The sequence below is a fragment of the Chrysemys picta genome, unplaced genomic scaffold (genome assembly GCF_011386835.1).
Source record: "Chrysemys picta bellii isolate R12L10 unplaced genomic scaffold, ASM1138683v2 scaf253, whole genome shotgun sequence".
Lineage (NCBI taxonomy): Eukaryota > Metazoa > Chordata > Testudines > Emydidae > Chrysemys > Chrysemys picta.
Window position 1 is genome coordinate 23,035 of NW_027052960.1, and position 22,660 is coordinate 45,694.

At 62.1% G+C, this 22,660-nt stretch overlaps 1 protein-coding gene across 3 annotated transcripts; it reads left to right on the forward strand.

Annotated features, from left to right (window-relative positions):
- The first annotated feature begins 781 nt into the window (after positions 1–781).
- Positions 782–22,337, forward strand: LOC135978423 (guanylate-binding protein 1-like). 3 transcript variants are annotated; one of them, XM_065579370.1, is made up of 18 exons: positions 782–978; positions 1,465–1,668; positions 1,858–1,961; positions 2,454–2,566; positions 2,995–3,182; positions 3,518–3,736; positions 4,655–4,740; positions 6,393–6,449; positions 6,568–6,775; positions 13,470–13,597; positions 14,807–14,916; positions 15,144–15,346; positions 15,481–15,714; positions 17,881–18,161; positions 18,519–18,731; positions 19,228–19,330; positions 19,764–19,957; positions 20,332–22,337. In XM_065579370.1, exons 2-18 carry the CDS (start codon positions 1,494–1,496, stop codon positions 20,449–20,451), a joined length of 2,736 nt encoding a protein of 911 aa, XP_065435442.1. In that variant the 5' UTR covers positions 782–978; positions 1,465–1,493; the 3' UTR covers positions 20,452–22,337. The 3 variants fall into 3 exon arrangements, with proteins under 3 accessions (XP_065435442.1, XP_065435443.1, XP_065435444.1); XM_065579371.1 differs by lacking the exon at positions 1,465–1,668 and having other exon boundaries at positions 784–978; XM_065579372.1 differs by lacking the exons at positions 782–978; positions 1,465–1,668; positions 1,858–1,961; ... (2 more) ...; positions 3,518–3,736; positions 4,655–4,740 and adding an exon at positions 5,145–5,274.
- Positions 22,338–22,660: the final 323 nt, after the last annotated feature.

The window sequence follows — 22,660 nt, forward strand, 5'->3', positions numbered from 1 at the left end:
TCATGGACCCCACCTCTGTCCCCGACCCAGGGAGAGAACCCAGGAGTCCTGGAACCCACCCCAACCCAGGGAGAGAACCCAGGAGTCCTGGACCCCACCCCGAGCAAGGGAGAGAACCCAGGAGTCATGGACCCCACCCCTGTCCCCGACCCAGGGAGAGAACCCAGGAGACCTGGACCACACCCCTGTCCCTGAGCCAGGGAAAGAACCCAGGAGTCCTGCGTCCCCGCTTCCCCCTGTAGGGTCACGGATTTAACGCTAAGTATCGGGGTAGCCGTGTTAGTCTGTATCCACGAGAACACCGAGGAGTCTGGTGGCCCCTTAAGGACGAGCAGGTTGATTTGGGCAGGCGCTTGCTGACTGTTGCGGAGTGTGGGGGAGTCAGGGCCCTGCACCCCTCTTCCCGAGATTCACTGCGACTCTCAACCAGCCAGTAAAGCAGAAGGTTTATTTAAGGACAGGAACACAGTCTCAAGCAGAGCGTGTAGGTACGACCAGACCCCCTCAATTAGGTCCCTCTGGGAGGTTCAGGGAGCTTAGACCCCAACTTGGGGTTCCCTGCGTTGCACCACCCAGCCCCAACCGAAACTAAACTCCAAACTCCTCCCGCTGCTCCTCTCCTTTGTTCAGTCTCCCGGGCAGAAGGTGTTAATTCTCCCCACCCCCGTTCCTGGCTCAGGTTACAGCTCAGGTAGCTTCCTTCAAGGGAAGTCCCACATCCCCACTGCAACCCCCCTGCAACATTCCCAGGTCAAATCTGCCCTGCTCCCTGCTCCGTCACACTGACGAAGGGGCTTTTCGCCCAGATCAATCTGTTAGTCTTTGGTGCCACCGGACTCCTCACTGCTGGGTGGGGGGAAGTGTTGGCAGCCGCGAAAGGGAAAGTGAAAGTCCCGCTTCCCACAGCCCGGGGACACTTCACAGCTTGCGGTACCCCAGCTCCGCTCCACCCTGAGGTCCTCGCACGGCCCCAGCCAGGTTTGAGCCAGGACTCCTGGGTTCTCTCCCCGGCTCTGGGAGGGGAATGGGGGCTGGTGGTTAGAGCAGGGGGGGCTGGGAGCCAGGACTCCTGGGTTCTCTCCCTGTCTCTGGGAGGGGAGCAGGGGGCTGGTGGTTAGAGCGTGGGGGGAGGCTGGGAGCCAAGACTCCTGGGTTCTCTCCCTGGCTCTGGGAGGGGAGTGGGGTCTAGTGGGTTAGAGCAGCGGGGGCTGGGATCTGTCGTCAGCCTTGCCTTTGCTCTGTGCCTCAGTTTCCCCCTCTGTGAAACAGAGCCAGTCAGCTCCCTGCAGAGGGGCCGTGTGGCTGGAGAGCGGGTCCTTTCTGCCCCCTCCTTGTGCAGAGCGGGTGCCCTGCGGTGGGCCTGGTGCTGGTGGTCCCAGCTGGCTCCCAACCGTGGCCCCTCCAGAAGCCAACTGGCATCCCCGCTGCACTGCCTCTGGTGTAACACTGCCTTCTCTCCCCCAGCCCCATGCGCCCGACCCCCCACGGACGCCATGGAGCCCGTCTGCCTGGTAGAGCCGGTGCCCAGCTCTGGTGCCCTGCAGGTGAACCCGGCCGCCCTGGGCCTGCTCCGAGGCCTCACCCGGCCCCTCCACGTCCTCGCCGTCTTCGGGCCCTGTGGCACCGGGAAATCCTTCCTCATGGACCGGCTGGCGGGGCAGGGCGAAGGTGAAGGGTCCCCATTGCTCCCCCTTCCTTCTGCCTGTGCCTCCACCATCCCCCTGTGCCCCCCACCTGGGCCTCCCCAACCCCTTGCTTGGGCCTCCAGAACCCCTGCCTCCCCTGATCCTCCGCCAACACCTCCCCGACCCCCCTCTCCCCACAGCCCCCACTCAGTGCCCCTCTCTGTCCCCACAGGTTTCCCCCGCTCCCCGGGGATCTGGGTGTGGTGCCTGCCCCACCCGACTCAGCCTGACCAGGCCCTGGTGCTGCTGGACACAGAGGGATTCACCGAGCAAGAGGTAGTAGGGTCTAGTGGTTAGAGTGTGGGTGGGGGGGGGGGGAGGGAGTGGGGTCTGGTGGGTTAGAGCAGAGGGGGCTGGCAGCCAGGACTCCGGGGTTCTCTCCCGGCTCTGGGAGGGCAGTGGGGTGCAGTGGTTAGAGTGTGGGGGGGAGGGGGGGAGCTGGCAGCCAGGACTCCGGGGTTCTCTCCGGCTCTGGGAGGACAGCGTGGTGCTGTGGTTGCGGGGGGGCTGGCAGCCAGGACTCCAGGGTTCTCTCCCGGCTCTGGGAGGGCAGTGGGGTGCCGTGGTTAGAGTGTGTGTGGGGGGGGTGCGGGGGGCTGGCAGCCAGGACTCCGGGGTTCTCTCCCGGCTCTGGGAGGACAGTGGGGTGCTGTGGTTGCGGGGGAGGGGAGCTGGCAGCCAGGACTCTGGGGTTCTCTCCGGCTCTGAGAGGGCAGTGGGGTGCTGTGCTTAGACCCGCTGCTCATGTGCCTCTCGCTGCCGTTGCAGGGCGATGAGACGAAGCTCTCCCGACTCTTCGTCCTGAACGTGCTGCTCAGCAGCGTCTTTGTCTATAACACCAGGAGTGAGGGCGACCCCCAGAGGCAGCTCGACCGCCTGACGTATCCTTCCCAGCACGGCCCCCACCCTGCTCTGGGGCCGGATCGGGGCCGGCGCCCCTGACGGGGAAAGGCCTCATGTCCCATTCCCTGCCCCCCTGTGCCAGCTGGTTCCCCCACTTTGAGGCTGGATCAGGGCCGGCGTCCCCTGGAGGGGAAAGGTGTCCCCCCCATCCCCCCGGTCTCTATCCCCCTGAGCCAGCCAGTCCCTGCCCTGTGGTCAGATGGGAGCTGGCGCCCCCTAGAGGGGAAAGGCCCCGGCCTCATTCCCTGTCGTCCCCCCACAGCCAGTTCCTTGCCCTGGGGCCGGATGGGAACTGGCGACCCAGAGGGAAAAGGCCCCATGTCCCATTCGCCCCCCCACCTCCACCCCCGCCTAGTTCGGTTCCCGTCGCTCGGCCCTCTCTTTTCCTTCACGGCGCCCCCTGCAGGTACGTGAGGGATCTGCCCCGGGTAGTGCGAGTGCGGGACGAGTTCTCCTGGGAGAATAGCTTCCTTCTGAGCAGCGTGCTGCCCGACTTCGTGTGGTGCCTGCGGGACGTGGCGCCCGACCCCTGCCTGGACGAGGTGCTGGAAGCCACGGACCACGAGCTGGACTCGGCTCTCAGCTCCCCGCAAGGTGCATGGCCATCGGGGCCCTTCCCCCAGGGGAGAGGAACCCCGGCGTCCGGGCTGGTCCCCAGCCCAGCTCAGGTTCCATCCTGCCTCCCCAACTCACCCCTGCCGTCTCAGAGGGGTACAGGAGCCTGCTTCACTTCCTGTCCTAAACGAGCACTGGTGAGAAACAGCCTCCGCGCCCTGCCCCGGAGGTGGCTGCATCTCCATGATGCACGAGGGGTCCATGTATCAACAGCTTTCGTGCCCTGCCCCAGAGCGGCCACATCTCTGCCCTCAGTATCCCCTGCCTCTCTGTGTGACCCCAGGGTTCACCTGCCACCCCCCTTTCTCTCGCAGATTCGGAGGACTCCCCGTCCAGCTGCGTACAGAGATTATTCCCCTGCCGGAAGCTGTTCCATTTCTGCTCCCCCCGAGCGGATGGAGGGCACGGCGAGCTGCCGGCTCCCACAGACCAGCTGCACCCCATGTTCCAGGAGCAGATGGGGCGTTTTAAGGACTACGCCTTGAGCCGGAGCCCGAAGACCGTGGTGGGGAAAAGAGTGGTTGATGGGGCGTGTAAGTGTCTGGCTGGGGGGTATCTGTACAGCGCCTAGCGCAATGAGATCATGGGTCCAGACCGGGCGGCCTCAGTGCTACCGTAAGACACCTAATAAATAGCAATCCTAGCGTATAGCGCCTAGCGCAAACAGGTCGTGTGCCAGGACCAGGGCGTCTGGGCACTACCGTAATACACCCAATAAATAGCAGTGAAAAGTCAGGATCCTGGGTACTGCTGGACACATTTGTTTGGGGACAAATGCAGATTTGCAGCAGAGACATTTCCCCTGAATTCCCGTTGCTTTCTCCATATTGTTGGTGTGGTGGGAAAAACCCCAAACTTCCCCAAATGGCAGAAGTCTGTTTTTTGGTTCAAAACAACTTTCCATTTTGAGATTTCCTGTTTTATTTAAACCGAAAAACGGCCCCCGAAGGCTGGGCTCTCGGGGTGTCGGTGGAACGTCAGGATTTGGGCTTTTCAATTGGCTGGAAGTTCTGAGCAGTTTTATTCTTTCGTTCGATCCGAAACAATTTGCTTTTTTTGGAATTGCCAAGACCCGAGAGCCCGTCAGTCGCCCAGTTCTGGCCCCGGCCTCGGGCTGGAAAATCACCCGCCTCGATGGCTGGGAACAAGGAACTCAGCTGCCTGTAAGGATGACGATCCCTGGCTCTTCTCTAGTGCTTCCCAGCCATCCATCTCCAAGGGGTCAGTACCATTGTCCCCCTTGTACAGCAGGGGAAACTGAGGCACAAAGCAGGGCCATGACTTGCCTCCAGCAGGCCAGCGCAGAGCCCGGGTCGGAACCCAGGAGTCCTAGCCCACCCTGCAGCAGCATCACAAACCTCAGTACCTGAGCCAGACCAGGGCGGAGGGGGAGGGGGTGACTGGACAGGAGCCCCCAGCCCACCGAATCCTGCTCTGTCCTCTCTCTCCAGTCTTGGCTGATTTCCTGGAGCGTGTTGTGGACCTGCTGTCCCGGGACGAGCCCGTTCTCTTGAATGAGCTCTGCAGTGACCTGCAGGTGAGGGAGGGTCTGGGGGGAAGCGGGCTGGGCGCTGGGAGATGCAGAGGGGCTCATGGGGGGGTGGGACGGGGTCCCATGGGATCTGTGTGGTGGGTGGGGGCTGGGCTCTGGGAGATGCAACGGAGCTCACGTGGGGATGGGGGAGGGGGTCCCTAGGGATCTGTGTGGTGGGGGAAGGGAGCTGGGAGATGCAGAGGGGCTCATGGGGGGGTGGGACGGGGTCCCATGGGATCTGTGTGGTGGGTGGGGGCTGGGCTCTGGGAGATGCAATGGAGCTCACGTGGGGATGGGCGAGGGGGTCCCTAGGGATCTGTGTGGTGGGGGAAGGGAGCTGGGGGAAGCAGAGGGGCTCAGGCGGGGGCAGGGCACGGGTCCCTTGGGATCTGTGCGGTGGGTGGGGGCAGGGAAGGCTCCAGTTAACAGGGGGAAAGCAGCGATTACTCCGTGGTGTACCCAATGGACCCCATGGGGGGTGCCCCACTCAGGAGAGCAGCAGTCAGCAGTGCCCAGCCCTCGGTGCCGGAGCCCAAGGTCAGTCGGGGGCAGCCCCAGGGACTGGGGGGAAGGGGCTGCAGGGGCGTGCGCGGGGGGGCTGTTCCTGGTCCCAGCTCGGTTTAGAGAGAGCTGCGGCTTGGGCTGTATTGGGGGGGCGGGGCTTCCTGTTTGGAACTGGGCTGAGACCCAGCAACTCATGTCACACACGGAACCACTTATAGCCACGGAGCATTGTAGCTAGGTGGGAGCTGACGCCCCCTAGTGGGGCAGGGCCCCGTGTCCCATTCCCCGCCCCCCTGAGCCAGCCAGTCCCTGCCCTGGGGTGCATCGGGGCTGGCACCCCCTAGAGGGGAAAGGCCCAGTGTCTCATTCCCCGCCCCCCTGAGCCAGCCCGTCCCTGCCCTGGGGTGCATCGGGGCTGGCGCCCCCTAGAGGGGAAAGGCCCAGTGTCTCATTCCCCGCCCCCCTGAGCCAGCCCGTCCCTGCCCTGGGGTGCATCGGGGCTGGCGCCCCCTAGAGGGGAAAGGCCCAGTGTCTCATTCCCCGCCCCCCTGAGCCAGCCCGTCCCTGCCCTGGGGTGCATCAGGGCCGGCGCCCCCTAGAGGGGAAAGTCCACGTGTCCCATTCCCCACCACCCTGAGCCAGCTCGTCCCCGCCCTGGGGTGCATCGGGGCCGGCGCCCCCTAGAGGGGAAAGTCCACGTGTCCCATTCCCCGCCCCCCTGAGCCAGCCCGTCCCTGCCCTGGGGTGCATCGGGGCCGGCGCCCCCTAGAGGGGAAAGGCCCAGTGTCCCATTCCCCGCCCCCCTGAGCCAGCCCGTCCCTGCCCTGGGGTGCATCGGGGCCGGCGCCCCCTAGAGGGGAAAGTCCCAGTGTCTCATTCCCCGCCCCCCTGAGCCAGCCCGTCCCTGCCCTGGGGTGCATCGGGGCCAGCGCCCCCTAGAGGGGAAAGGCCCCGTGTCCCATTCCCCGCCCCCCTGAGCCAGCCCGTCCCTGCCCTGGGGTGCATCAGGGCTGGTGCCTCCTAAAGGGGAAAGGCGCTGAGCGGCTCTGTGGCAGGTGACGGGGTGCGTCAGCCCTTTGGCGGGTGACAGATCCGGCCACACTCTCTCGCTCTCCATGATGTATCTGCCCCCCGTTGTCTCTCCTGGACAGATGGAGTGCGTGGTCCCGCTTCAGGTGTCTCGACCCGCCCTGCCGGTCCTGGCCAAGGTGAGTGGCCCCTGTTGGCCCAGCCCCAATCCCCTCCTGGCTGCCTTTGGTGGGGGGAGTGGAAACAGCCCCCTCCGTGCCCCCTGCTCCCAGCCTCACTCCGCCCTGCTGCCCCCAGGTTGCCCCCGGCACGGCACAGCCAGGCGCCATGGAGGAGCCGATGTGCCTGATCGAGAACAGCCCGGATGGGGAGCTGCAGCTGAACCAGCGAGCCCTGGCCCTGCTCCAGAGCGTCCGCCAGCCCGTGGTGGTGGTGGCCATCGCCGGGCTATACCGCACCGGCAAGTCCTACCTCCTGAACCGACTGGCCGGCAAGGACCGAGGAGGTGAGCGCTGGGGGGGATCTGAGGTGGATGGGGCCGTGGGGCTGATCCGGGGGCAGGGAGGGGGGAGGATACCAGGGTAGACGGGCCTGTAGGGCTGATCCCAGGGGAGGGAGGGGGCGGGATACCAGGCTAGACGGGCCTGTTACCTGCACAAAATTCTCCGTTACACACACACTCTAGGGGGCGCCCACCCGTACCCAGTTCCTAGGGCGCAGGGCATGCGCTTTGTGGGTCTGCAGGGAAAGACCCTTACCCAGTAATATCCTTCCCCTCTGTTTATTGACAGTTACCAAGCAGAATACACATGCTACTCCTTACGGGTTTTTGAACATACCATAATTGTAACCGTGCTGCCCACCCCGTATGGAGTGTTTATACATGTGGGGCACATTGAGGCACGACCCTGGACCCTTTTAACCCGGTGAGGTCCAGCTCGTATTGGTGATCTAATAACCTGTCCCGTACGTGACGGGATCCCCGGGGTGCAGCCTGGGACTGTGGGACCGCTGGGCCCCCTTAGCTCCCCAGCCTGGGCTGTCTCCCACAATGCTTTGCTAGTGACCAGCAGCAAACCCCTCCCAGCGCTGTGATCACTCAGCACAACCGCATGTGGAGCCCGCACCCAGCTAGATTCCATGAATGCTCCCAGAGCCGGTCTTGGATCACACGTGGAAAGGCACCAGCCGAATCCCCCCAGCTCCCAGCGCTGTACCCCAGGAATGTACCGTCTTGCACTGCTCAAGACGAACGGTGCAAATTTATTCATTGGTTCCCCACTTCATCAATGGAAAGTGGACATACACCAGCCTTTGTAAACCTGAGCAGATTCACCAAACACTTCAGGCAAACTCACTGGTAACGATAAACAGTTAAACAAATTTACTGACTACAAAAGAGAGATTTAAAGTGATTATAAGTGATAGGGAAAAAGTCCAGAGTTAGTTACCAAAATCAAGTAAAATATAAGCCCGGAGTCTAAACTCCCAACCCTCTTAGCCTGGGCAACATCTAGGCTAAGCAGTTTTTCTCACCCCACTGGATATTGCAGTTCACAGTACACAGCTGTCCCCCTAGAAACCTGGGCCAGTCCCCTCTGTTGGAGTCTTCAGTCTTCCCAGTGTCCTTGTTGCTTGCAGTGTAGGTGGGGGGAGGAGAAAAGCCCAGCATGGGGCCCCCGTGTCCTGTTTCATACCCTTAGTCCATGTGCTTGGGGAACACAAATCCAGGCATGTCTGGGGGCGTTGCTGAGTCCCCAGGCAAGGTTGAGCAGTCCCCCTGGTGTGGCCTCATGCCGGTGAGTGATTGCATTGTAGCTCCTTGCTGGACAATGGCTGGCGATGGTTGTTTGACACCTGCCCGGGCGTTGGTTACTTTCCTTGACATTGTCTCTGGGGAGCTGGTATCTGGGCGCTTCCCAAACCCACAGCATATCTTGGTGACAGCCATACCGCACACTCTCATCACTTCATACGCGCGGATAATGCACCTATTTAGATGGTTTCCAGCAGATCATAACCTTTGCCATGATACCTCATCTCACGGACTCACAGGACTCGTGCTCTCTCTCAGCTCCATACGGTCCCTGTGGGGAGCCCCCTTCAGTGCAACAGCCCTTCTTAGGGGTCTGCTCTTTCTCGGGGTTTAAGCCGTAGGCCCCTCCACCTCCTGGAGCCGCACCTCTCTGAGCCTTAGCACGTCTGTCTCTGCTGTGGGCCCCCTCAGGGAGTCCCCTCACTCTGGACCCCCTGGGCCTCCACTCCCAGAGGGAATTATGCACTGCAAGGCCACATGGTGCAGGGGATAGCACCTTTCCCTTTCCTACGGTTCTCCCTCCATTGACAAGGGCCAGAGGCCATTGTGCCAGCCTAGGGTTAGATACCTGCCCCTCCTGCGCCTTTCCTGGTATTCTGTATTTCGAGGGGAACGTACTGTCTGTACTATGACTTTAGATCCTCCAGTGATATACCCCCAGCGCTGCAAGCCCCACACCAAGGCCCAGGACTCTTTCTTTTTCTCGCAGGGGGTGACATTTTGCTCAGTGTAATTCCGTGTTTTGGACCCATAGGCCACGATTTGTAACTTCCCGGTGCTTTGCTGCTGTAACAGCGCTGCTCCCAGCGCTACGTCAGTACTAGGCAGTTGCGGGGTGGATGGTTCTCCCACCTTTGGATATGTGGGGCCGGGACCTGGGTCAAATCCTCTTTCAGGGTCAGTGATGCCTTTGCCTGATCAGGCCCCCACTGCTGCCCTTTCTTTAGGAGAAAACCCAGTGGGTGACATTTCGGTAACATCTCTCGAGAGGTTCAGGTTCCCAAAAGGGCTCTTAAGGGTGCCACATGAGTGGGGGCAGGACATTTTCCAGTCAGTTCCACCCGTTGTGCATCTGGGGTTTGTCCCTCCTTTCCCGATATGACCCCTGAGTCTTTTACCTCTTGCTGTACCAGCTGGGCCTTGCCTCTGCCAGCCTCAAATGTGGTATCTTGGATGATCTGTAACATCTGCTCAGTGGTGCTACCGACCCCCTATGGTCCCCAGGCACCCGTATAGCATCAGCATAGGAAATGACCCTCTTTTGGGCTTTGGGTGTCCATTTCCCCCACATCTTAACCACAGGAGTGACCAATTGCAGGTGCATTATGAAAACCCTGGGGACTCTGGTGAAACACAACTGTTGTCCCCTGGAAGTGAACCCAAATTTGTACCAGGACTCAGGGTGCAAGGAGATGGCAGAGAAGGTGTTTGCTAAATCTGTCACTGAGAACCACTCTCCTACTGCAGTGACTCCTTGGTACTTGGCCACTCCCGGGGCAGGGGCAGGGGCAGGGGCAGGGGCAGGGGCTACTGCGTTTAATGCTCTAAAATCCACTGTCCTTCGCCAGGTCTTCCCACCCCCTTTCAGTACAGGCCCATCGGGGCATTATTAGTACTCGCCATGTGCCCAATAACACCCTGTTCTAACAAACGTTCAGTGGTGGATTTGATCCCTTCCTCTGCTTCCGGAGGATACTTGTACTGACGCTGTGGAGGGGGGTGAGGCCCTCCAATTCAAACCTCAGCATCCATTTTCCCACACTCCAGTTTATTTTCAGCCGATACCCCAGGAAACTTGTCCACTTCTGGGTCCCCTTCTTCTGCTTTCCCTCCTTCCGGGGCCTTTACAGCCCAGACCTACGTACAGCATTCATGGAGGGGGTGGGTGTTTCTGCTGGCTCTTCACTATTTGCCCATAGGAACCCGTTGGCTAAGTCCACGATGTGTCTCCCCTCATTAGGGTACGACGTTCCCAATACTCCATCCTCCTTACCCCCATTCCCAGTTTGATCCTGTTTCTGAACAAGGTATTTTACCCATGACTCCCGATTCCCTGTGTGGGTCAGGATCGGTCCCGTGATAGACGCTTTCATTGTCTCTGCTGTATAGGATGCTAGTTGTGTTGAATTTTCTGTTTCCTCAGCGTCCCCGGGAAGCCACTGCTCTCCAAGCAGATATTGATGCACCGGTGTCAGTTAGCATAGTGGGGCATGTTTGTTCCCCTAATCTCCCCATTATTGCCCCTACAATGGGACGCCCCCCACTTGTCATACTGTAGTTGGGCCACTACCTCAGGGGGACTCCGGGGAGGTGGGCACCCCTATTGGGGTGGTGCCAGTGCTTCGGGGTCCGTTCTGGGAGCTACAGGAACCTCATCAATCAATTCCTCTCGCCTGTCTGACTGGGCAGCCCTCTGCAGTAACTCACTTGTGGGCTTCCCGTCCCACTTCTCTTCTGGTTCCCCTGCCATCACGAGCTTCCTCCACGCCTCCCCTCTCAATGTACCTTTCCCACCTTCAGCCGGACATCCTCTGTTCTGCATCTGATACCCACGTCCAGATCCATTTCTTCCTCTGGTTCCTCTGCTGCCCAGTGCATCTCCCCGTCCTCTTCCTCTAACATGCCATTGTGCATCGGCCCCTTTTCCCCCCGGCTCCCCTTGGAGATCTGGGGGCCCATTGTCAGCAAAAGTTACCACCTGTACAGGCTCCATTCTCCCGTCCCTATTTCCTTTTCCCGCTTCTCCCTGCATGTCTCGAAAAACTACATCTGCTCAAAAAATCTCCTGTTTCAACTCCGAGTATCCCCTCGCTCGATCTATGGGTCCTAAAATCACTCTCGTTCTTGAATTCAAACCATCTAACAATGCCGGCTGAAAAGCTAAAGTATTGAAATCCGGTGGAGTTCCAGTTCCTACTGGCACAACCCGGCAGCCATGGCCAGTATCTCCTTTTAAATAACATACAATTCCGGGGAGTCACAGGGGCCTGTTCTGTGACATGGAACAATTTCCCCGGTTGTCGGGCCGACATCCCTACCTTCATTGCTTCCTTCGCCCAGCCCCCTCCAGTGGCAGGAACACCGCTCGCACCTAACCGCCCCTCAGCACTGCGTACTGCTGCCCAGGCAGAAGTGCTAGAACCTCATCATCTGCCGACCACCACCCGGTTCATGCCAATACCTTCCCCATCCTGTCCAGACACATGTCCCTTTCTAGGGGCCCACTAACGGAGCAGCCACCTGTACCTGGTCTGGGCTAAAATCAGAAAACTCGGTCATATTTTGCCTTATTTCCCTTCGTCGTTGTACATCATTTGGGTCAAGTTCTGTTCTTGTTACCGCCCTTGTGGTAACTGCAGCCACAGGATTGATTTGTGCTTTTAATTTCAAACCCTGCAAGTCCCCACTTCCCTCAGGGGAAGCATCGGGGGCGTATGAGCATCCAGGATCTTTCTCTTCGGAAGCCATCCAACTATCCCCATTCCAAGTGTCCTCCCAGGTGTCTGTATCCCCCAGGCCCACACTCACGCCTCCCCCGGGCCCTTCCAGGCTCCCAACACGATTTCCAGTTTCTCTGTTCGCTGCCTACAGACTGTGTGGTCACTGCCTGTCCGGGCCCGAGCCGTATTTTCCTGTAACACTGTTCTGACAGCGGCCTGAGCAACCCCCAGCTTCATCTGCAGTGTAGATCCCTCCCCGTTCAGGTTCTGTACTTCCAGTTTCAGTTGCTCCCACTCTCTTGTTTCCGCCTGAAGAGCTGTTACACTGTGTAATGCTGAAACGGCACTGGCCCACTCAGATGCCTTATACTGAGGCAAATTATCCTTAATGACATCCAAATCGAGTCTGGAATCCTCCAGCTGCCTTTCCTGGAGCGCTACCAGGCTGGAGAGATTAGTGACAGCTTTGCGCAATTCCCACCCAGCGGTGCTTTCCTAGCCTTTTCCTTTGGTTTTGGCTTCATGCACTCACAGAATGCTTCAAACCCCTTCCAGGCGGACTCAAGGGCATCCCTCCTCTGGAAGGAATCTTGTCCCCAGGGCATGGACCCTGTTCCGCTACCCATTTAGCAAGGGGAGGGGGGGCTCTTCAGCTAACCCCCCCCCCCCCCCGGTCACTTTGCTTTGTTTCCTTTCCCTCCTGTTGCTTCAGGGTGAACAATCTGCCGAGCATGTAGCAACACTTTTTGACAGAGTATCACCGGTATTCTGCTGCTATTACTGTGTAGGCTAGATCAGTTCGGGCCACACGACCTTAGGCTGCCCGCATTCTCCACCAAATCTGTTACCCGCACAAAATTCTCTGTAACTCACACCCTCCAGGGGGCACCCACCCTTACCCAATTTCAGGGGCTATGGGCGTACTCTTAGCGGGTCTGCAGCACCTTTTACCACAGAAAGAGCCTTACACAGTAATATTCTTCACCTCTATTTATTAATAATTACCAAGAAGCAGAATGCACATACGAAGCATACAATGCTCTGGTCACCAATCCTGATCAGGCAAGCGGACTTTCCCTGTTGGCCAGGCAAGGTCAGTCTCGTAGGGATTCTGGTCGTGCAGAGAATTCTTAGCAGCAGTGATCTTAGGCTGTGTCTTTGAGGTGAGTTCTTCTTTCTGGTCTTTCCTCTTCCTTCTTCTTCTTCTTCTATTTCTTCTCTGCTCGTCTCCTTCATGGACCCCAGTTTATACAGTGAAACTTGAGTCCTGCCTACTGTACCTTAACCAATCATTTTACTAAAATGTTACAAACCAATCCTAACATAGTGTAACAAAATTCTCTAACTAATCATCCCCCACCACCTTCATTAATTTACAGCCAGCCAAATTAATTATACAGCAGACAGAAACAAGCGAAGAACCAGGCAGAGATCATACAGACAAACAGTCGGGAAGTGGGGACCATAAAGATAAAACAATAAAGAAATGAGCTACTGATAAGTGGTTTCTTGCCAGACAGGATGTACCAAACTAAGTTTTCTGTAACCATCTTAAGATCGGTTTGTGTATCCGGTGATAGTGGGGCCGTTAGGACGGGGTCTCCTTCTTACCAGCCCGATGGAATGTGAGGATGTGACTTTCTACAGACAAGGGCTGTATCCTTACAGGCCCGTGGGGTGATCCAGGGTAGTGGGGAAGGGTTGACAGAGGTGACAGGTCAGCACTGGCCAATCGTTCCACTGGCCTCTCTCTGCCCCCAGCTCTGGGAGGGGAGTGGGGTGGTCAGAGCAGGGGGTCTGGGAGCCAGGACTCCTAGGTTTTCTCCCTGGCTCTGGGAGGGGAATGGGGTCTAGTGGTTAGAGCAGGGGGAAGGGGGCTGGGAGTCAGGACTCCTGGGTTCCCTCGCTCTGCGTCTATCCCAGCTCCGCCCCTCTCTCCCCAGGGTTCTCGCTGGGCGCCACGGTGCAGTCGCACACCAAGGGCATCTGGATGTGGTGCCTGCCCCACCCCCGCCGGGCCGGCCACACCCTGGTGCTGCTGGACACCGAGGGGCTGGGCGACGTGGAGAAGGTGAGTGGGGGGTGATGGGAGGGCAGGGCTGGGTTTCGGCTCTGGGGATCCAGGGACACCTAGGGGGATCAAGAACCCTCTGGATGTGGGAAGGGGCTCTGGGCCTGGAGGTGGGTGGCCCAGGGGTCAGCATAGGTCAGTCTCCCCTGCCCCATATCCCCCCACCCCATCCCTCTGCAGTGGGGTCTGGTGGGCCATGCTCCCCACCCCCGACCTGCAGGGGAAGTTCCGGCTCCCTGCCCCATATCCCCCGTCACAGACTCCCAGCCCCTGTGGCTCTGTACAGCCCCTGGGAGGAACCCCCCAGTGTGACAGCCCTTCTCGGGGGTTCACTCACGCTCCGGGTTAGGCCCTCTGACCTCGCCACCTCCTGGGACCGCACCTCTGCCGTGGATCCTCTCAGGCAGTCCCCTCGCTCTGGCCCCCGGGGCCCCCACCCCCAGAGGGAGCAACGCCCCCCGATCTCTAGCTGCAGGGACTCTGCCAGCGTCACACAGGAGATGTATTGAGCGTCTGGACCCAGCCCAGGCAGTTCTCAGGGCCCTCGGGCCTGGCCAGTCTCAGCCCCGGCCAGCTGGGTCTGTCCAGTCCCCATGGGTCCGGCTGCTCCTTGTCCCCTGCCCAGCCCCACCCCGCCCCCTCCTTCCAGCCCAGCCCCCTAAATCCCCTCCCCCACCCGCCCCTCCTCCGCCCTTTGTCTTCAGTCCCAGGTGAACAGGCCGCTGGGCCCCTCTCTGCCGTCCTTTGTTCTCCCCTGGCTGGACCCGGCTGGTCAGGTCCCCGGGCCCCCCTCTCCTCAGCCCATTGACCCCCCACTGGCCAGAACCGGCTGCTCCCGAGCTGGGCTGGGCCCCCTGGTCACCAGTCGCTGGGTCCCCAATCTCCAGGCCGGTGTCCGGGGTCCCGGCTGCTAGGCGAGGTCACACCTGGTCCCCTGCAATTAAAAACCCCTTCCCCCACCTCGTTACACACGCAGCACACAGGGAAACTGAGGCACACACAGTGTTCACGTAAAACACTAAGAAAATCCCCCACTTCGTCACACCCCACAACCCTGCTTCTCTGCAGTGGGGTCTGATGGGCCGTGCTTCCCTGTGTGACCTGCAGGGGGAGCTCCAGCTCCCTGCCCCATATCCACCCTGCCCTGCTCCTCTGCAGTGGGGTCCGACACTGCCGCCCTGCGATTTCCCCCCTTTATCCTCCCCGCAGGGCGATGCGAAGAACGACGTGTGGATCTTCACGCTGGCCGTGCTGCTCAGCGGCACCCTGGTCTACAACAGCCTGGGCACCATCGACCAGCGCGCCCTGGAGCAGCTGCAGTATCCTGCCCCTGCTGGGAGGGACCCAGGAGTCCGGGAGGTGGGGGCAGCTGGGATTCCACTCCCATAACTGGGTAGCACCTGTCGCACCCTCTTGGGAGCAGGGGTGTGGGGTGGGTGCCAGGAGCAGTGCCGTTCCTGGGGCAGCGGGGTGAGGGCTGTGGGTGCTGGGCTCAGGGACCCCCTGTGGGGGGCGCTGCGTCTCCAGTTCCTTAGCTGGCCCCCAGCTACGTGACGGAGCTGACGGAGCACATCAAGGTGAAGGTGGCAGGTGAGGGCGGCCGGCAGAAGGGGGAGGATTCAGCTGAATTCGTGCACTTTTTCCCGGCCTTCGTGTGGGCCGTGCGGGATTTCACGCTGCAGCTGGAGCTGGACGGGCGGGAGATCACCGAGGACGAGTACCTGGAGAACGCCCTGAAACGCAGACAAGGTGCAGGGCGGGGACTGGGCTGGATGGGTCTCGGGGGGCAGGGAGGGGGCAAGATATCAGCGTAAATGGCCCCATGGGTCTCCTCTGGGGGGTGGATACCAGGCACATGGGTCTGACCCTGGGGTCTCTCCCAGGCCAGCCCGAGAAGCTGGATCTGCCCAAGAAGTACTTGCGCCAGTACTTCCCCTCCCGCAAGTGCTTTGTGTTCGACCGCCCGGCCCCGCGCTGCGACCTGGCCCGGCTGGACGAGCTGCCCGAGGCAGCGCTGAGCCCCGACTTCCTGGAGCCGGCGCAGCGCTTCTGCAGCCACATCCACCAGCACGCGGGCACCAAAACCCTCCCCGGCGGCCACGTGGTGACGGGCACCTGTGAGTGGGGATCGGGGCGCGGCTCTTGGGGGAGGATCGGGGCATGGCCCTCCGGGGATGGTGTGTCCCAGGGGCAGGGGATGGGGATTGGGACGCATATCGGGGGCAGGGGATCGGGAGTGGAGCACGTTCTGAGCGGGGCTGTGGACAGGGGATGCCAGTGCAGGAGGAGGGAAGTGGGCGCATCCCAGGCTGGGGTATGTGCTGCAGGGTCAGGTCAGGACCGGGGCTGCTGGCCAGGGCAGGGAGCTGCTGGCCGTTTGGAGGAGTCCAGGGCCAGTATGGGCAAGGCCTGGGTGGAAGGAGGCTGCCCCTGATCCCCACCGGCCACGCTGGGCTCCTGGCGCTGCCCCTGATCCCTTCCGGCCGCGCTGGGCCCCTGGCGCTGCCCCTGATCCCCTCCGGCCACACTGGGCCCCCTGGCGCTGCCCCTGCCCCTCCGGCCGCGCTGGGTCCCCTGGCGCTGCCCCTGATCCCCTCCGGCCACGCTGGGCTCCTGGCGCTGCCCCTGATCCCCTCCGGCCACGCTGGGCCCCCTGGCGCTGCCCCTGATCCCCTCCGGCCGCGCTGGACCCCCTGGTGCTGCCCCTGCTCCTCCGGCCATGCTGGGGAACCTGGCGCTGCCCCTGATCCCGTCCGGCCGCGCTGGGCCCCCTGGCGCTGACCCTACCCCCCTCCGGCCGCTCAGGGCCCCCTGGCGCTGCCCCTGATCCCCTCCAGCCGCGCTGGGCCCCCTGGCGCTGCCTCTGCCCCTCCGGCCACGCTGGGCCCCCTGGCACTGACCCTGCCCCCCTCCGGCTGCGCTTGGCCCCCTGGCGCTGCCCCTGCCCCTCCGGCTGCGCTGGGCCCCCTGGCGCTGACCCTGATCCCCTCCGGCCGCGCTGGGCCCCCTGGCGCTGCCTCTGCCCCTCCGACCACACTGGGCCCCCTGGCGCTGCCACTGATCCCCTCCGGCCGTGCTGGGCCCCCTGGCGCTGCCTCTGCCCCTCCGGCCACGCTGGGCCCCCTGGCGCTGCCCCTGCCCCTCCGGCCGGGCTGGGCCCCCTGGCACTGACCCTGTCCCCCTCCGGCCGCGCTGGGCCCCCTGGCGCTGCCCCTGTCCCCCTCCGGCCATGCTAGGCCCCCTGGCACTGACCCTGCCCCCCTCCGGCTGCGCTTGGCTCCCTGGCGCTGCCCCTGCCCCTCCGGCTGCGCTGGGCCCCCTGGCGCTGACCCTACCCCCCTCCGACCGCGTTGGGCCCCCTGGCGCTGCCCCTGCCCCTCCGACCGCGCTGGGCCCCCTGGCGCTGCCCCTGATCCCCTCCGGCCGCGCTGGGCCCCCTGGCGCTGCCCCGATCCTCTCCGGCCGCGCTGGGCCCCCTGGCGCTGACCCTGCCCCCCTCCGGCTGCGCTTGGCCCCCTGGCGCTGCCCCTGCCCCTCCGGCTGCGCTGGGCCCCCTGGCGCTGACCCTGATCCCCTCCAGCCGCGCTGGGCCCCCTGGCGCTGCCTCTGCCCCTCCGGCCACGCTGGGCCCCCTGGCGCTGCCCCTGATCCCCTCCGGCCGCGCTGGGCCCCCTGGCGCTGCCTCTGCCCCTCCGGCCACGCTGGGCCTCCTGGCACTTCCCCTGATCCCCATCGGCCGCGCTGGGCCCCCTGGCGCTGCCCCTGCCCCTCCGGCCGGGCTGGGCCCCCTGGCGCTGCCTCTGCCCCTCCGGCCACGCTGGGCCCCCTGGCGCTGCCCCTGATCCCCTCCGGCCGCGCTGGGCCCCCTGGCGCTGCCTCTGCCCCTCCGGCCACGCTGGGCCTCCTGGCACTTCCCCTGATCCCCATCGGCCGCGCTGGGCCCCCTGGCGCTGCCCCTGCCCCTCCGGCCGGGCTGGGCCCCCTGGCGCTGCCCCTGCCCCTCCGGCCGGGCTGGGCCCCCTGGCACTGACCCTGTCCCCCTCCGGCCGCGCTGGGCCCCCTGGCACTGACCCTGTCACCCTCCGGCTGCGCTGGGCCCCCTGGCACTGCCCCTGCCCCTCTGGCCGCGCTGGGCCCCCTGGCGCTGACCCTGCCCTTCCGGCCACGCTGGGCCCCCTGGCGCTGACCCTGTCCCCCTCCGGCCGCGCTGGGCCCCCTGGCGCTGACCCTGATCCCCTCTGGCCGCGCTGGGCCCCCTGGCGCTGACCCTGCCCCTCCGGCAGTGCTGGGGAACCTGGCGGTGACCTACGTGATCGCCATCCGCAGCGGGGCGGTGCCCTGCATGGAGAGCGCGGTGCTGGCCCTGGCGCAGATCGAGAACTCGGCGGCGGTGGGGGAGGCCGTGGCTGTCTACGAGGAGCAGCTGGAGTGGCGGGCGGCGCTGCCCACGGAGAGCGTGCAGGAGCTGCTGGAGGTGCACGCCCAGTGCGAGCGGGAGGCGCTGCGGGCGTTCATGGCGCGCGCCTTCAAGGACGACGAGCAGCAATACCAGCAGCAGCTTAAGGTACCAGGGACCATGCAATGGGGGCACAGCCCCTCCTGCCCCAGCCTGCAGCGACCCAGGGGGAACAGGGCACGGGGCATTTCCGCTCCAGAGGGCGCTGGCCCCGCTCTGGCCCCAGGGTGGGGACTGGCTGGCTCCATGTGCCAGGGAATGGGACCCAAGGTCTTTTCCCTCTAGTGGCCACTGGCCCCGCTCTGGCCCCAGGGCAGGGAACTGGCTGGTTCTGTGGAGTGGGGAATGGGGCATGGGGCCTCCAGGGCGTGCTGGCCCCAGGGCAGGGAACTGTCTGGCTCTCTGGGGCAGGGAATGGGGCACGAGGCCTTTCCCCTCCAGCTCCGATGTCCCCTCTCTCCGCAGGACAAGCTGGACTCCAAGCGCGCTGAGCTCTGCCACCGGAATGAGGAGGCGTCGTCGGACCGGTGCAAGGCCGTGCTCATGGAGCTGTCGCAGGAGCTGGAGGAGCGGGTCCGCGAGGGGAGCTACTCGGTGCCCGGGGGCTACCAGCGCTTCCTGGCCGACCAGCGGGAGATGGTGGAGAAATACCAGCGGGTGCCATGGAAAGGGATCATGGTGAATTGACTGAATAGCATCAACTGGGGCTGGGAGCCAGGACTCCTGGGTTCTCTCCTCAGGTCTGGGAGGGCAGTGATTTCTGGTGGTGAGAGCAGGGGGCTGGAAACCAGGACTCCTGGGTTCTGTCTCTGGCCGTGGCTCTGAGCTGCACACACAGCCCGCAGGCGCCCTGGGGAGGGAGGTACCGATGGTGTCGCTGAGGGTTTGTGGTCCTTGGCTGATGGGATGAGAGGGCAGCGTGGAGGCTCTGGCTTGTCTGGGGCCCCCTAGGTGTCTGTGGGGAGGCAAGTGCAGGTGGGAGGGGCTGTGGGCCCCTTGATGTGTGTGTGTGTGGGGGGCAGGTGCAGGGGGGAGGGGCTGTGCCCCTCGATGTATGGGGGGGCAGGTGGGACGGGCTGTGGGCCCCTCAATCTGTGGGGGGGAGCAGCTGCACGTGGTCAGGTGGGAGGGGCTGAGGGCCCCGGCTCACCCCCTTTCTCCCCGGTGCCCCCAGGCGGCCGAGGTGCTGCAGGAGTTTCTGAAGTCCAAGGAGACGGTGGCCCAGGCCGTCCTGCAGACGGACCAGAGCCTCACGGACAGACAGAGGGAGATCGAAGGTGACTCCAGAGCTGGGGCCCGTAGTCCTGTGACCCCCACGGCCCTATGGATCTGGTGATCTTTTGGCCCCAGACTCACCGCCCTGAACACCATGGCCCCATAGACCCCGTGACTCCTGGCCCTCATGGCCCCATAGTCCCCGTGACCCCTGGCCCTCCCGGCCCTATAGATCCTGTGACTCCTGGACTCCACAATGCCAGGGCTCTGTAGCCCCATAGATCCGGTGCCTCAGGGTACAGTCTCTGTGGCCTCCCAGGTCTGGTGACCCCAGCACTCCATAGATCTAGTGGTCCCATGGACGTGGAGACCCCAGGGCCAGGGCTCTGGCTCCATAGATCTGGTGACTCCTGGTTGCCGATGACCCAGTGACCCCGGGCCAGGGCTCTACACCCCGAGCCCCTGGCCCTGACCATGTGCCCCCCCCCCCCCCAGCGGAGCGGGCGCGGGCCGAGGCGGCCGAGCGGGAGGCCCAGCTGAGCCAGGAGATGCAGGCCAAGACGGAGCAGCTGCTGCAGGACCAGACGCGCAGCCACCAGGAGCACGTCCAGCAGCTGACGGCCAAGATGGAGCAGGATAGGAAGCAGCTGCTGGCCGAGCAGGAGAGAGCGCTGGCCCTGAAACTGCAGGTACCTGCCCCGGGCCCCTGGGGAGCTGGGCTGCCTGGAGCAGGGGGGTGGGAGCCCCCTGGGTTCTCTCCCCAGCTCTGGGAGCTGAATGGGTCTCTGAGGGGAGCTACTCGGTGCCCGGGGGCTACCAGCGCCTCCTGGCCGACCAGCGGGAGATGGTGGAGAAATACCAGCGGGTGCCAGGGAAAGGGATCATGGCATTAATTGGGGCTGGGAGCCAGGACTCCTGGGTTCTCTCCTGGCTCTTGGAGGGCAGTGGGGTGGGGTCTGGTGGTTAGAGCGGGGAGGGGAGGTGGGAGTCAGGACCCCTGGCCCCCGCTCCACATCCCCACAGCTCTGTGTCGGTGGCGCTAACCCTCGGCTCTGTCCCCCAGGAGCAGGAGCGGCTGCTGCGCGAGGGATTCCGGGGGGAGGCGGCGCGGTTGGAGCAGCAGATGCAGAACCTGAGGCAGGAGATGAACCGGCCCCGGCGCTCCGTCTGCGTCGTCTGCTGAGAACAGCGACCCAGAGGACTCGGGGAGCAGGGCTGGGCTGGCTGAGACCTGTGGGGTGCTGGTCAGAGCCAACTAGGGTGACCAGATGTCCCAATTTTATAGGGACAGTCCTGATTTTTTGCTCTTTATCATATATAGACTCCTATTACCCCCCACTCCCATCCCGATTTTTCACATTTGCTGTCTGGTCACCCTAGAGCCAACCACTAGGGTCGTTTGAGGGGGGGCTTCTGACTTCGCACTAAGTGATGCTTGTTGTTTACTGAGATTTGATACTGGAAAGCTGTACACGCTGGTGTGTTATTGTAGGGTCTCTCATAAACACTGCACCTGCTGCTTGCTCTGGTTTGTTATTGTAGGGTGTCTTGGAACCCTGCTGGTGCTGCATGCAGTGCTGTGTTATTGTAGGGTCTCTCATAAACACCAGAGCTGCTGCTTGCCCTGGAGTGTTACTGTTGGGTCTCTTAGGTATTGGGCCCTTCCAAATTCACACTCCATTTTGATCACAGCCAGAAGGTTTTAAAATTGGTCAGTTTCACGTTTTCAGCTGTTTACATCTGAAATTTCACGTGTTGTACCCATGGGGGTCCCAAGCCAGAGGCACCCGGAGGTGGGTCTGATCTTTCCCGAGAGTGGCCATGCAGGGGAAGGACAAGTCCTGTCCCACCCCAGCCAATGTGGGATTTGCAGCGAGGAGCCGGGCGCTCCCAGGAGCACGGGGGAGATCAGGGCTATTGCACGGTCCGGGACATGTGTTTCATGGCTGTGAAGCTGGTAGGGCCCTACTTATGTACTCTGCTGCTGCTGCTGGTGCATGCACTGGTTTGTTATTGTAGGGTCTCTCGTAAACCCTGGTGCTGCCGTGTGCCCTGGCGTGTTATTGTAGGGTCTCTCCTGTGTTACCAGATTTGCCCGTTACTTTGGGTATGCTCATTTATTCGGGTTACTCTTCTGGGAGGGGGTTTCTGTAATTCTATCAATGTGCTGCTTGTGTTATGTGTGTTCTCCTACAGAGCTGGACTGCTCCCTGCTGCAAGTCCCCCCCAATGGAGCTGTCCTGCCGGACCTCAGTTCCCCCGGGCTGGGCTCCTCCAGCCCCAGAACCAGACAGACAGAGACACACACACTAACAGAGCACTGAGCGGACCGGGTTAATCCGCACTCCCAAGCTGACCCCTTATATGCCCCAGGTTCAGCATGTTCCCATCCCCACTGTCACGTTACAATTGTTCTGGTCGTAACCCCCTTGATGAGCAAACCCCACGGGATTTTTGGGTGCTGCCGGGATCTTTAGCTTAGGGACGAGGAGAAAACCAAAAAACACCCACGAGGGGGAGAGAGAGAGAGAAGCAACCGGCTTAATCATGAAAGTTATTGATTGCCAGGTAATGAGGGGAGCCACCCAAACAAAGCCGTGATAATATTAACTCTAACTTGCATTTGATTATAAAAGTCAGGTGTAGAGAACGATCCCTGATCACACCAGTCAGGGTCAGAAGCTACACCGCGAGAGCAAGAGCTGGGTTCTCACCGCGCCGTGAAGCTGGAATCGATCGGGGCTCCCAGTGATGGTGGGAGCTGCGCCAGGCAGAGCCCCCAGCACACCCAGTCAGGAGAAGATGACGTTCCCATGGAACTGATGCAGAGTTTGGATCCAGGCATCGGAGCACTCACCTGAGCGTGGGTCGGGGGTTTTGTAGGGAAAGAACAATGGAGAAACTCGGTTTGTTTAGGGGTAAACAATGGAGAATCCCAGAGTTGCTTTGTTCAGGCTAGACGTGGGAGCTGCTCATTCCTGGCTGGGGGCGATGTTCCTTCCAGGGAGCTCCCAATGCAATTAGGCAGCTTCACTATTTTGGATCCCAATAAAGGATTTATTGCTAGAATCGGTCTGATCACTGCTGTGTTGTGAGAGGCTACCGGTGCTTCTGCTTTCTCCTGTTGATATCACTCGGCTGCGTGCGTGTGTTCCCTCTGTGTGCTGCCCCAGCTCTGCAGATAGCTGACACAGCAGACCTGACGAGAACCCCCAATGACCACAGAGTCTAGTAAGGTACGAAGGCACCTCGGCCAGGTTTATTGCGACCCTGACACAATTTCAGTTCCCCGTAGACTACTTAGTCTACCGGGCATACTGCTAGAAAGTGCCGCTCGGCAATGGACTCAGCTCAGTGGCGGGACTTTCCACTGCCCCCTCAGCCGGACAAAG